This window comes from Piliocolobus tephrosceles, chromosome 6 (assembly GCF_002776525.5).
Source record: "Piliocolobus tephrosceles isolate RC106 chromosome 6, ASM277652v3, whole genome shotgun sequence".
NCBI classification, from domain to species: Eukaryota; Metazoa; Chordata; class Mammalia; order Primates; family Cercopithecidae; genus Piliocolobus; species Piliocolobus tephrosceles.
In genome coordinates this window covers 57,092,094-57,104,774 of record NC_045439.1, presented here as the reverse complement: position 1 = coordinate 57,104,774, position 12,681 = coordinate 57,092,094, and the positions used below count along the sequence as shown (strand labels likewise).

The following is a 12,681-nucleotide window of genomic DNA, read 5'->3' as shown; positions in this document are numbered from 1 at the left end:
TGTATATATAACTTATCACATTGTTGAAAATATCAAATTGTACATTGTAATTGTATGCACTGTAAATATATACTTTATATCAATTATATCCCCAATAAAGTTTTTAAAAATAATTCTAAAATGTAATATTCTAAGGCAACATTTTTCTAATCAAAGTATATAAGCAAGAATTGAAACCACAGTTGTATACTCTAAACTCATTAAGATCAGGAACCATTTCTTGTTTGTTTTTTGGGGGCCAGGGGAAAGGTGTGGAGACAGAATCTTGCTCTGTCACCCAGGCTGGAGTGCAGTGGTGTGATCACCACTCACTGTTAAGCCTCAAACTCCTGGGCTCAAGTGATCCTTCCACCTCAGCCTCCCTTGTGGCTGGGACTACAGGTGGGCACTACCACACCAGCTCCCATTTCTTGTTTTTGGTCTCTTCCTCCTATTTCCCTACACCTGTATTCTTAGCATACAGGTAATCTAGTTGTCATTAAAAGAACAGACCCTGCACTGGGCTGGGCGCAGTGACTCATGCCTGTAAGCCTAGCACTTTGGGAGGCCGAGGTGGGCAGATCATGAGGTCAGGAGACCGAGACCATCCTGGCTAACATGGTGAAACCTCATCTCTACTAAAAATACAAGAAAAAAATTAGCTGGGCGTGGTGGCCTGTAGTCCCAGCTACTAGGAAGGCTGAGGCAGGAGAATGGCGTGAACCCGGGAGGTGGAGCTTGCAGTGAGCCAAGACTGCACCACTGCACTTCCAGCCTAGGCGACGGAGCGAGACTCCGTCTCAAAAAAAAAAAGAACAGACCCTGCATAAAGAAAGCACTCGGTAAATACTTGTTAAACAGATTCACAGCAGCAAACAGATCTCTTGGCCTCACTGAAATTATCTGGATACTGAAAAAACTTTTAAACTCCATAAAATTTGTTTTCGTTTCACTGAATATGTATCTGGAGACCTGGTTCTCATACAACTCTATAAACGAGGGAATTCCCTCTCTTATGTTTCTCTATTCCTCCCACTGTCTACTAATACTTCTCAGAGTCCATGCTCTTAATTAGGTACTTTCAGCAGGCTTTCACAATGTAAGTTTATTTAAAATGCAAATAAGTACAGGCCAAGAAGCTATTTCTACTTAATATTAGGTGAGAGCTTACCATAATATAATCAAATATGTAAAAAAGATTAGCTGAAGCAAAAATTTTTGTCATCAAAGTTTTCTGTGAATGGCACATGACCTAGAAGCACCTTCCCATAAAGGCAGGCCATTTGCCTGTAAACCGAAGATAGTACAGGCTAGATAAATGGTTCCCAACTTGTTCCAGTGGCAGATCATTTGGAAATCAGTGTTCTTTGCAGAACATGAAATATTAAGACACATATTCTATCACAGCAGGGACAATGCTAGTAATGACTTTAAAACTTAAAATCAAACTACAGGAACATGTTTGTAAGAAAAAAAACAGAAAGTATTAAAAGCCATTTTCCCTTTAAAACCTCCATTATCACTCGTTCTCTTATTTTACAATCTTTCACTACTCACTAGCAAGTAAACTGCAGCAGACAACAAAGATTGTTTTTTCTAATTTATAGAAGAAAAATAAAATTGAAAAGAAAATAACTTTTTTTCCCCTGTGAACTGGGAAAAGATCACTATTAAATTTGTTTCATTCACTTACGTTTACTCAGTCCCTGGGCCAAACACCCACGTCTGTCAGGATACTTTCTAAACAGCCATATGTACTCTTTCCTAAAGAAGATCTGCCTGACAAGGTGCCTGCACACAGTGAGTAAAGCAGGGTCTCCTTTTACACCTCTCCTTTCACAGCTGCCCTCCCATTTTACTAAGAAAGGCGGATCTCTCACTTATCTTGAAATTCTCTGTAGTATACACATGTTGCTCTGAAGTGCAATAAATAAATCCTAGGACACTAAACAAAGAGACAATTACAAATATTTTCATTTAAGTATCTTGCCTCTTCATCCTCTAGCCTACTGTCGAAAAACACATCCTCCTGAGGGGACAGGCCCATGAAAATAAAAAGAAAGCATCTCCAAGTTTTTTTTAAAATTAGCCAAGTGTGGTGGCATGTGCCTGCAGTCCTAGCTATTCAGGAGGCTCAAGTGGGAGGATCACTTGAGCCTGGAAGGTTGAAGCTGCAGTGAGCCATGATCATGCCACTGTACTCCAGCCTGGGTGAGTGACAGAATGAGACTTTAATAATAATTCAGTTCAAAAGACAGGTTTTAAAGCTTTACGGTCGTAGGGAAAATCTTTTTAAATTCAATATGTAGACTTTTTTGTTGCTGTAAAGAAGTATAAATTAAAAAGAGGGATTAAAGACTTTTAAATCTAAAAATATTATATTAGAATTATGTAGGGGAAATATAATGAAAAAAGTTTACAGAGAAAAAAGGACAGTGTAAAATTTCCAACTTTTAAAGACACACTTTTCATGTGTATTTTTAAAAGATGATGGTGGATATCAAATTATTTTCGTATTTAAATTCCATTCGGCACATTTAAAAGACTGGTGGAACTGTTTTTCCTTAAAACACGAGTATTTACAACACATGAAATTACATCTACTGCAACTATTTAAATGTAAAATGGAAATTTCCAGATGTCAGCATAAAAATGTGCAAGTTTTTCAAAATTCTTTTGGGATACACAGCAAAAAAGTTAGAAAACTCCTAATTTAGGAGAAAGAATCAAGTAGATTCAGTCATGAATAGAAGTTAGAAAGAGGGGAAGAATGATGACTAGGTTTCTGGCTTGAGAACTGGATATACCATTTATATTGGTGATACAGGTTTATGAGAGAAAATACTGTGAACATTGATGTGGGACTGTCTGGGAAGCAGGAGGATGTAGCAGTTTTAGATAGGCTGTAAGAGAAAATCTCTCCAAGAAAATGATGCTTGACTATAAAGACCTAAAGGAGGTAAAAGGGCCAGCCAGGTGATTATCTGAGGGAAGAGTGTTTCAGGTAGAAAATTCAGCAAGTACAAAAGTCCTAAGACTAAAACATGTCTATGTTAGAGAAACAAGAAAGCTAGTATGGGGCAGAAGCAGAACAAACAAGGGACAATATTAAAGAGGTCAGAGAGGTAAAAGCAGGAGGTGGGGCAGCCCCAGAATGCAGAGGACCTAGTAAACCTTTGGGAAGACTTTAACTTTTATTATGAGAAGCACTGAGAGAGTTTTGAACAAAGGAATGAAATGATCTCACTTATCTCTATTGTGTTTGGGGGGGGGGGGAAACTAAATAGGGCAAGAGTAGATGAGCAGAGACCAGTTGAAAAGATATTTCAATATTCCAAGAGATTGGTGATGATGACTTGGTTCCAGGTGGTAAAAGTCAAAAAGTATAAAATGGTAACTAAATATAGTTATAGTTTGAAGTAGAGCTAAAAGGATGTGCTGACAAATTAGATGTGTGGTATAAAAAAAGACAATATTCAAGAATAACTTAAGATTTTTAGTTTGAGCAACCGGAAGGATGGAGTAGCCATTTATTGATATGTGAACCACTACAAAAGGAACAAGTTTGCCGGGGAAGAAAAGGATGCAGTGTTGGCTGAGATGCCTATGTGGAAATATCAAGTAAAAAGTTGGCCGGGCGTGGTGGTTCATGCCTGTAACTCAAACACTTTGGAGGCTGAGGAAGCAGGAATGCTTGGGCCCAGGAGTTGGAGACCAGTTTGTGCAAAGTTTTTTAAAAAGTGGGCCTGGGTGCAGTGGCTCACCCCTGTAATTCCAGTACTTTGGGAGGCCAAGGCGGGCAGATGACAAGGTCAAGAGATTGAGACCTTCCTGGCCAACTGTGAAACCTGGTCACTACTTAAAATACAAAGAAATTAGTTGAGCGTGGTGGCGCATGCCTATAGTACCAGCTACTTGGGAGGCTGAGGCAGGAGAATCGTTTGAACCTGACAGGTGGAGGTTGCAGTGAGCTGAGATTGTGCCACTGCACTACAGCCTGGCAAAAAAGCGAGACTCCATCTAAAAAAAAAAAAAAAATTAGCTGGGGTGTGGTGGCACACACCTGTAGTCCAGCTATATAGGGGTGGCAGGGGATGAGGTGGGAGGACCACTTGAGCCCAGGAGGTTAAGGCTATAGGGAGCTGTGATCTTGCCACTATACTCCATCCTAGGTTACAAGAGTGCAACCCTGCCTCAAAAAAAGAGTTGAGCATCCATGTTTAAGAAAGAGGTCTGAGCCAGAAATGTAAATTTGGTAATTATCAGATATAGATTATATGTGAAGCAATGAGGCAGGATGGCATCTCCAAGGCAGTATGTGTAAATAGAAATAGAAGTCTGAAAAATGGCCAGATGCAGTGGCTCACGCCTGTAATCCCAACACTTGGGAGGCCAAGGCGGGTAGATCACGAGATCAGGAGTTCAAGGCCAGCCTGGCCAATATGGTGATACCCCGTTTCCACTAAAAATACAAAAATAAAATTAACTGGACATGGTGGTGTGCACCTGTAATCCCAGCTACTTGGGAGGCTGAGGCAGGAGAAGTGCTTGAACCTGGGACGCAGAGGTTGCAGTGAGCCAAGATCGCACCACTGCACTCCAGCCTGGGTGACAGAGCAAGACTCCGTCTTGAAAAAAATATATATATACATATATACACACACACACACACACACATATATATATATATGTGCTCTAGGGGAGGTCAGAAGGATTTGGTCAGGAAGATGAGGAGAAATCAAGGAAAGGGGAACTAGAAGGAATATTCAGAGAAAAAAAACCCCTGAAAGCTTGATGTTCTTCTGGAAGCCAAATGAAGAAAGGATTTCAAAAAGAGAAAGAGATCAACTGTCAAATGCTGCTAATAGGTCAATTAAGAAAGAACTATAATATACTTTGCATGTAAGAAGTAGTGTTTGGCAGGCAGGTGGCTCACTCCTGTAATCCCAGAACTTTGGGAGGCCAAGGCTGGAGGATCACTTGAGTCCAAGAATTAGAGACCAGCCGAGGGACATAACAAGACCTTGTCTCCACAAAAAAATAAGAAAATTAGCTGGGTATAGTGGTACATGCTTGTAGTCCGAGCTACTCAAGAGGCTGTAGTGGGAGGATCATTTGAGCCTAGGAGTTGGAGGCTACAGAGAACTATGATCATGCCACCATACTCCAGCCTGGGTAGCAGAGCAAAACCTTGTCAAAAAAAAAATAGAGAGAGAGAGAGAAATAGTGTTTGAGTTACAAAATGACCTAATGAAGAAGAAAATTGGACTACAGAAAACTTTACTTAGAAGAGCTAATACTAGTCCTTATATCTAGATCTTGATATCATTTTCATCTTGTTGCTTCACTTCTGCATGTTAAAATGTGAAGTGTGTAATACTTTATCCATTTGAAAAAAACTTTGTACCAGCATATATTTTTATGTAAAAGAAGAAAATAATTTTTTTATGGGCATGGGGTCTCACTATATTGGCCAGGTTGGTCTTGAACTCCTGGCCTCAAGCAATCCTCCCATCTCAGCCTCCCAAAGTACTGGATTACAGGCATGAGCTACCGCACCTGGCCCATGGGAGAAAATAATTTTTGGTTGTTAATTGTTAACATGAGATAATGCTAAATCCACTAGTTACATTAAAATTCCTTTTGATTCAAATATGCAGGATATAATCGAACTACTGTTCCCTTGAAAGAGAGTCCATGGTTAATATAAAAGACATATACTTGATTTATATCAAGTGGTAACACAGGTAATGCTTTGAATACTCAGCATAAAACACTTTAATGGAATATTATTGCTCCAAATATACCATACCAAAATTAAACCGAAAATAGAAGGCTACTTAATCATGGCTGACAGGGAGCCAAGTACAGCAAGTTAAAGTACATTCCTACTGCTCATCTAGTTCTGGCTGAACTCTTCGGGTCAGTTTGGGTCATTATTAGTTTGGAATAATTCCAAATGACTCCCTCGAGTTCTACTGTTATATTCAGCGGCTTTAGGAATTCCAGAACAGGCCTCATGTCACAAAAATCACAGGATCTCTTATTAGTTTTTGGCTTTGACTTGAAGTAATCTTTTCAAAATGCAATTCTGATACAGTTAATCTAATTACTTTGCTATGTAAATGAGAACCCAACAGGACTTCCTATTCTCAGGTGGAGACCTTAACTCAGTGTACCTACAGTCTACCATGCTAGCTTCAGCTACTTATTCTTCTTGTTTTTTAAAATAAGTCATTAAATTCAGAATCTGAGACCTATTCAAAACAAACAAATCATGTTCTTACTTTCCCCTCAGCCTCAAATCCTTTCCCCTCGCCCCTTTTTTTGTTAATTCTACTGATCTTTCAGATAATTGTTCACTTTCTTAGTGTCTGTCTCTCTGCCACAGCCATTTAGAACACAAGCTTTATGACAGCAGGGGCTCTGCTAAATCTTCCGTATCAGACACTGCAGAACAGTGTCTGCAGCCAGGCAAGGTAGCTCACACCTGTAATCCCAGCATTTTTGGAGGCCAAGGTGGGAGGATCGCTTGAGCCCAGGAGTTCAAGACCGGTCTGGGCACAGTAATATCAATATATTTGAATATATCATCCAGAAAGAAGCACAAATCTTGCTTTCTTAAAGTCTTCTTTGATTCTCATGTATCAATGACACCAGTTATATTTTCTCAGATCACCCTGTACTTTTCTTGTGGGCCTCAGGAAAGATCCAGTGCTATCTTCTAAAACAAACTTCCAAGAGACATTTGTACAAACGCAGAAACACTAGGATCTCGGTAGAATTTCACAAAACCATTTTTAAATCAAAGCCCTTACCATTCCTTTTCCTTGCCCTAGACTGCTATTAATTAACCCAGACATTCTCTCACACCTCTTGCCTTTTAGATATCTAAAAGCAAATTGTCACAGGGTGGGGAGGTCGATATTTAACCCGAATCTAATTGGACTCAGGAACAAAGTAATTCAACCAATTCTTTCTACCTTTCTCTGACATTTATAACTACAGCTGGCAAGAAAACAGCCATATTTTTTCCTATGGCTAGCCAGGTGAAAAACACCTCACTGAAAAGACATCTACAAAAGAAATATCAGGGATTGTAAAATCTGATAAAATGATTTTGAGGTATATTTCCCATATGAAGAATGCTGATTTATCTCAGCATACAATCAAATAACACATGCATATAGTACCAGGGCATTTCAAAGACACAGGTAATAAAATGCATTTACAAATATATGCCATGCACTTTTTTCCCCAAGTAACGCGACAGCTTCAATGATCTTGGGGAGCAGTGGTGAAGGCAATTATGTTCTTGGCTCTTTTATGGAAGATACATAATTTAGCAGTAATGTTAACAATCCATGCATTATCCATTAGTAGTGCCATTTCACTCTGCTTTGTAGCCCTCTATGTTTTTAAATGCTCTAGGTGAGGTTCTGTTTTAAAAGTTAAAGAACAAGCAAAAAGCTAAAGAACACCCCATTTCTATTTCCAAAATTATTTTTCCATAAATCTATTTGTTTATCTCTGTGTTTCTTTTTCTTTCTTTCTTTCTTTTATTGAGACAGAGTCTCGCTCTGTCGCCCAGGCTAGAGTGCAGTGGTGTGATCTCGGCCCACTGTAACCTCTGCCTCCCAGGTTTAAGTGATTCTCCTGCCTCAGCCTCCCTAATAGCTGGGATCACAGGCATGCACCACTACACTTGGCTAATTTTTGTATTTTTAGTAGAGATGGGCTTTTGCCATGTTGACCGGGCTGGTCTCGAACTCCTGACCTCAGGTGATCTGCCGCCTTGGCCTCCCAAAGTGCTAGGATCACAGGCATGAGCCACTGCACCCAGGCCATCTCTGTGTTTCCCTGTAATGCAATGAATACTTGAGGTTGATTTTTTAAAAATCCCTTGCATTTTCAATGTTGACAATGGTGACTTTCTCAAATACATATATGTGGATATATATATGGATATATACATGGCTATAGATATAGATATCCAGTTTTCATAAAAATTAGCCAAAACTGGAAAATAAGCAAAAGAGAATACTGGGTGTGTTTCAGTACAGTGCTATGCTTGAATCTTTTATTAATTTCTATTGATTGAGCTATTTTACACATCTGTAAGATTAAATTACAGATTTTTGGCAGATAGAGATGCCAGTAATTTTTTTTTTTTTTTTTTTTGAGATGGAATCTCGCTCTGTCACCCAGGCTGGAGTGCAGTGGTGTGAACTCAGCTCACTGCAACCTCCACCTAGCAGGTTCAAGTGATTCTCCTGCTTCAGTCTCCTGAGTAGCTGGGATTACAGGCACACACCACCACGCCCAGCTAATTTTTGGTATTTTTTTTGGTAGATACGGGGTTTCACCATGTTGGCCAGGCTAGTCACGAACCCCTAACCTCAGGTGATCCACCAGCCTCGGCCTCCCAGAGTGCTGGGATTACAGGTGTGAGCCACCACGCCCACTGAGATGTAAGTAATGTTTAGCCAGAGGAAAAGATAACCCAAAGCCTACTTTTATGTTTCTTGTAGGATATTAACTAATTCTGTATGTAACCCAACAGTCTTAATATTCCCTTATTAAATTGCCTATAAATACCTACCTCCTCAAATTTTCATATTAAGTGACTTTAACATCTTACTAGTTCCCTCATTAAGTAATGGGCTGAATCAAAATCATTGATACATGCTCATTTACATTTGCATGGAAGTCATGACTTTACCTTTCTGAAAATTACATTCTAACAGTTTTAGAGGTTCCACCAAGATGTCCAAGTGGACTAAACTGACGGAGTCAAGTACATTGCTCCTTTCACAGACACACAAATATCCCTTACTGAACTCTGAGCTCAGAACCGCTATCTCATTTACATAAACCAAAACCTTAAATTTTAGAATTTTTGGTTTAGATGGTATACACCTTTGGAGGGGCCTTTATTTTATCTTTATATTCTTAGGATCCAGCATCATGTCAAGTGCCTAAAATGTGTTCAATAATGGTTAGGTGAATTAATGAAGCTAGAATACACCACATGTACAATGGCAATACCAATTGAAGGAGAGAGATATTCCTTCCAATCAAATCCTAGTTGTCTTTGTAACTATCTGGTCAGCTAGAGGAAGGATGCCAAGTTCTAGATGCTCTGAATGTGAAGACAGAGACTCCCCCAAAATGGTAGAAATTCTCGTTTTACAAAGACAAGGTGGCTGATACATAACAGAATTTAAAACTTCCTGCAAAGAAAAGAGTGAACCTTTAGCTCCCTAAGAGCTACAGCTCTTAGCAGGCACTATAGACCTACAAGTTGCATGTCCTAAATACCACAAAAGTGGACATAATCTTAATTACTTTTAACAAAATTTTTCCAAAAATATTTTTTAAAATTTCCATACAAATGTACTTCAATTCTATCATAACAGTAAGTTAACAGAAAATGTTTTCTGAATTCACCTCAAAAGACCAAAGTAAATACATTCTTAGATGTATTTACTTTATAAAGAACATACTAGAACTGTGGAATATAACATAGTATCTACAAGGCACCTGAGTTCCAGGAAAGCAAGCACAATGTATAAATGCAAAGTAATAGCATCAAAGCAATGGACTGGTGCGAGGTGGCTCAGGCCTGCAATCACAGCAGCTTGGAAGGCAGAGGTGGGAGGACTGCTTGAGGCCGGAAGTTCAAGACCAGCTGGGCAACATAGCATAACCTGTCTCTATTTAAAGAAAAAGAAAACATAAATCTGTTTCGGGACATAAAAGATTATTAGAATCAAAGTTACCTATTGAACAAGTTATGCAACACACACTCAAATACTATTTGCTATCAGAAAGTTATAAACGGGTACACATCTGCATCACACTGCCAACAATATAGGCCTACCTGATAACTACACTCACACTTCCCTGTGGTCAAAGGGCTAATTACTATCTAGACATTTCCCCCTTTGCTTTTAATTCAGGCCAGAGTTCATTATCACCACTCAGCACACTTTTCATTTCTTCCCCTTTCCTTACGGAATTGGGCTGCACATGAAAGTAAGGTCAATTTAATACTCGAGCACTTAGTATACCAATGGAATAACTGTCTAGCTGCCACTAGTCATCTCTGCCAGGTTCTTTAAAAAGATACGACTTGGTGTTTGCCCTGAGGAAAGCAATACTTCCTTGTAAGAATTATGAAAATAATGGAAAATCTGCAACTCTCAAGGCATGAGGAAAATGTCCTTAACTTTAAAATACACTACTTCCTTTCATTTATAGAAATTTAATGTATGAGGATATATTTTCCAAGTATAGTCTTTTAAATTAATCTTTATTTTTTCTTTATTATTTTAGAATGTATTCTTGGTTATTTTGCACAAAAGGCAGAAAGGACTAAGTCTGCGTTAATGGCAAAGAAAGCCCCTGCTCAGCAGGCATGATAGCTGATCCCGCACCTATTCACAGTCTTTAAATGTCTTGATCCTACAAAAGGATTTACTATAAAAATGATCGTATGGTTAGGACCTAAATTCAGAAGAAGACCGAAACCATCTACAGGAAAGATGCACCCTAGCAATGCACCCAAACGTAAAAGACTGATGTGCAGGAGTTGCCTCTTTTTTGTTCCTTAAAATGATTTCAAGTCCTAAATCGCAATTTGGTCGTGAAGACATCAAATTTTCTAAGGGTAATCTCTTGTAAACAGGTAAGACACCGTCTGCAGGAAGTGGGAAGGCGCTTTAAATTTACCTTTAGAACTGTAAAATGAATAAGAATATTATGACTCACTGACATTTCACACATGTGAAACATCCATATTACAAAAAACCATTGCCTCATAAGTGGATACCCTTGACAAGCAAACCGCCTAGGGGAAACACTCCCAAAGAACTTAATTAAAAGTAATTACCCGGCCTGAAAATGTGCTTTTGTTTTAGAAACTGTCTAAATACCAGCGGGACTTTCTCTTGCCCGATTCCAGCCTGAGGACAACAAATTGGTCAACGGCGGAAGTAGCCTGACGAAATGACTGCAACATGAAATCCAGTTTTATGATCATAACAAAACCTTCCTTCCGGGACCAGGCAAAAAAACTTGAGAAACGTCCTTCAGAATGCAACAGGCAATTGTGAGACCCCCCATTGCCAGCCAACGAGAAACTGCTCGGCCCCGGGACTCGAGCCCTGTGAAAGGAACGAGCTGCTCCCCGTTAGAAGCCCGGGGGACCACGGGCCCGGCCCCCAACCCGCCGGCCGCCCCGGCCCCAGCACTGACCTTCCGCAGGGCCGAGACCAACAGTCCCCGCCATTTCGGACTGTTCTCCTCACTGAAGAACTCGTAAGGCTGCGGCGCCTGCTGCATGGCCCCGGCGACAGCGCCTCCGCATCGGGGGCAGTCCGCGGGCCGGGCCGGTGGCCTGACAGGCAGGGCGCGGGCCGCCTCGCCTCGCCGGCGGCCGCCGCCTCCCGCCCGGACCGAGGCTACGGCCGAGGCGGCTGGGAGGCGGCGCCGGCGGGCAGGCGGAGACCCCGGGGTCGACTTCCTCCGCCGGGGCGGCCCTCGCCTCCTGCAGTGCCCGCAGAGGAAGCGCGGCGACCCGCGAGTCCGGGCGACCCCCGGCGGCGACCTCCTTTCCCGGCGGCGCTGGCCCGCTTCTGGGGCGGCTCCTCCTCCTTTGTCTGGGTTCGCGGCCCGGCGGGGGTACAGCTGGCCCAGCCCCGCCCCGACTCCCGCTACGGCCGCGGCGGGCGGTGAGCAGCGGCGGCGGCTGGTTGTCTCCTCATCGCCTCCTCCCTGCCCTCTCAGCCGACAGCGCCGCCCGGCCCGGCCCACTCGAGTCACCTCTACAAAGCTCTGGGGACCGACCCGGAGTGCGCGTCGGGCGAGCGAGCCTCACTATGGCGCGCACAGCGCCGGCCGCCGCTGCTGCCCCTTTAGCAGCCGCACAGAGTGCCTCGGTGTCGCCGCCGAGCCCCGGGTCCCAGCAGCCGAGGCTCGGCCCGCCCCCTCGGCCCGGCGCTCATAATCCCGAGTAGCCCGAGAGGCCTAACACGGAGCATGCGCGCCGCGGAGCAGGCAGAGGCGCCTTCTCGGCGCTGGGGTGCGGGGCCTGGGGCCCCAGGGGAGTCCGCTTTTCCGGGGACTGTACCAGGGGCCGCTCCAGACTCTCCAGTTTGACTGCTTTTTCCCCATATGCCCCCTCCTTTCGACCTGCTCAAGACAATCCGAACTCGGTGCCACTCTTGTGGCGCCTCGAGCCCCAGCACTACCGTCGTGGGAGGGTGTACAGGGACGTTGAGAGAAAGGGTCATTCGGGCTGGACGGAATATTTAACGTATTTGTGCTCCATGTGGCTTGCTTTCATGAGTACTGTATGCTTATACAAAGTATATACTATATATAGTATATCGTTAAGAGATACAATAACTGTTTCTTAGGGTGATGGTGTGGGAACCGAGAGATGAGGCGTGGAAAGCCCTTGCCTGGTGGTAGGGTCAGAAGAGGCAGATGACAGTGACGTTGATCAAGCTTGAATTGAAAGGTCCTTCACTTGCACGGGCCCTTGTGCGTTCACAAAATCATATCGTTTTTACAAAACTTTCAAAAGATATTTTCGAATTGTTTTCTTAAACGTGTCTTCCAAATTGTGTAGGCTTCAGGTCCTACAAAACCTGGATTAGCCTCTGGGACACACTCATTAGCAACCCAGAAAAGATC

The 12,681-nt window shown here is 42.3% G+C and overlaps 1 protein-coding gene across 2 annotated transcripts in view; it reads right to left on the bottom strand.

Moving 5' to 3' along the window:
- Positions 1 to 11,977, bottom strand: part of SOS2 (SOS Ras/Rho guanine nucleotide exchange factor 2) — a 114,134-nt gene extending 102,157 nt beyond the window's left edge. The window contains exon 1 of one of the 2 annotated variants that reach the window (XM_031935770.1): positions 11,239 to 11,977. In XM_031935770.1, the coding sequence (XP_031791630.1) occupies positions 11,239 to 11,325 (87 nt within the window). In that variant the 5' untranslated portion in view covers positions 11,326 to 11,977. The remainder of the gene's footprint in view (positions 1 to 11,238) is intronic. The other variant, XM_023222687.3, reaches the window with a different exon arrangement.
- Between the last annotated feature and the right edge of the window lie 704 nt (positions 11,978 to 12,681).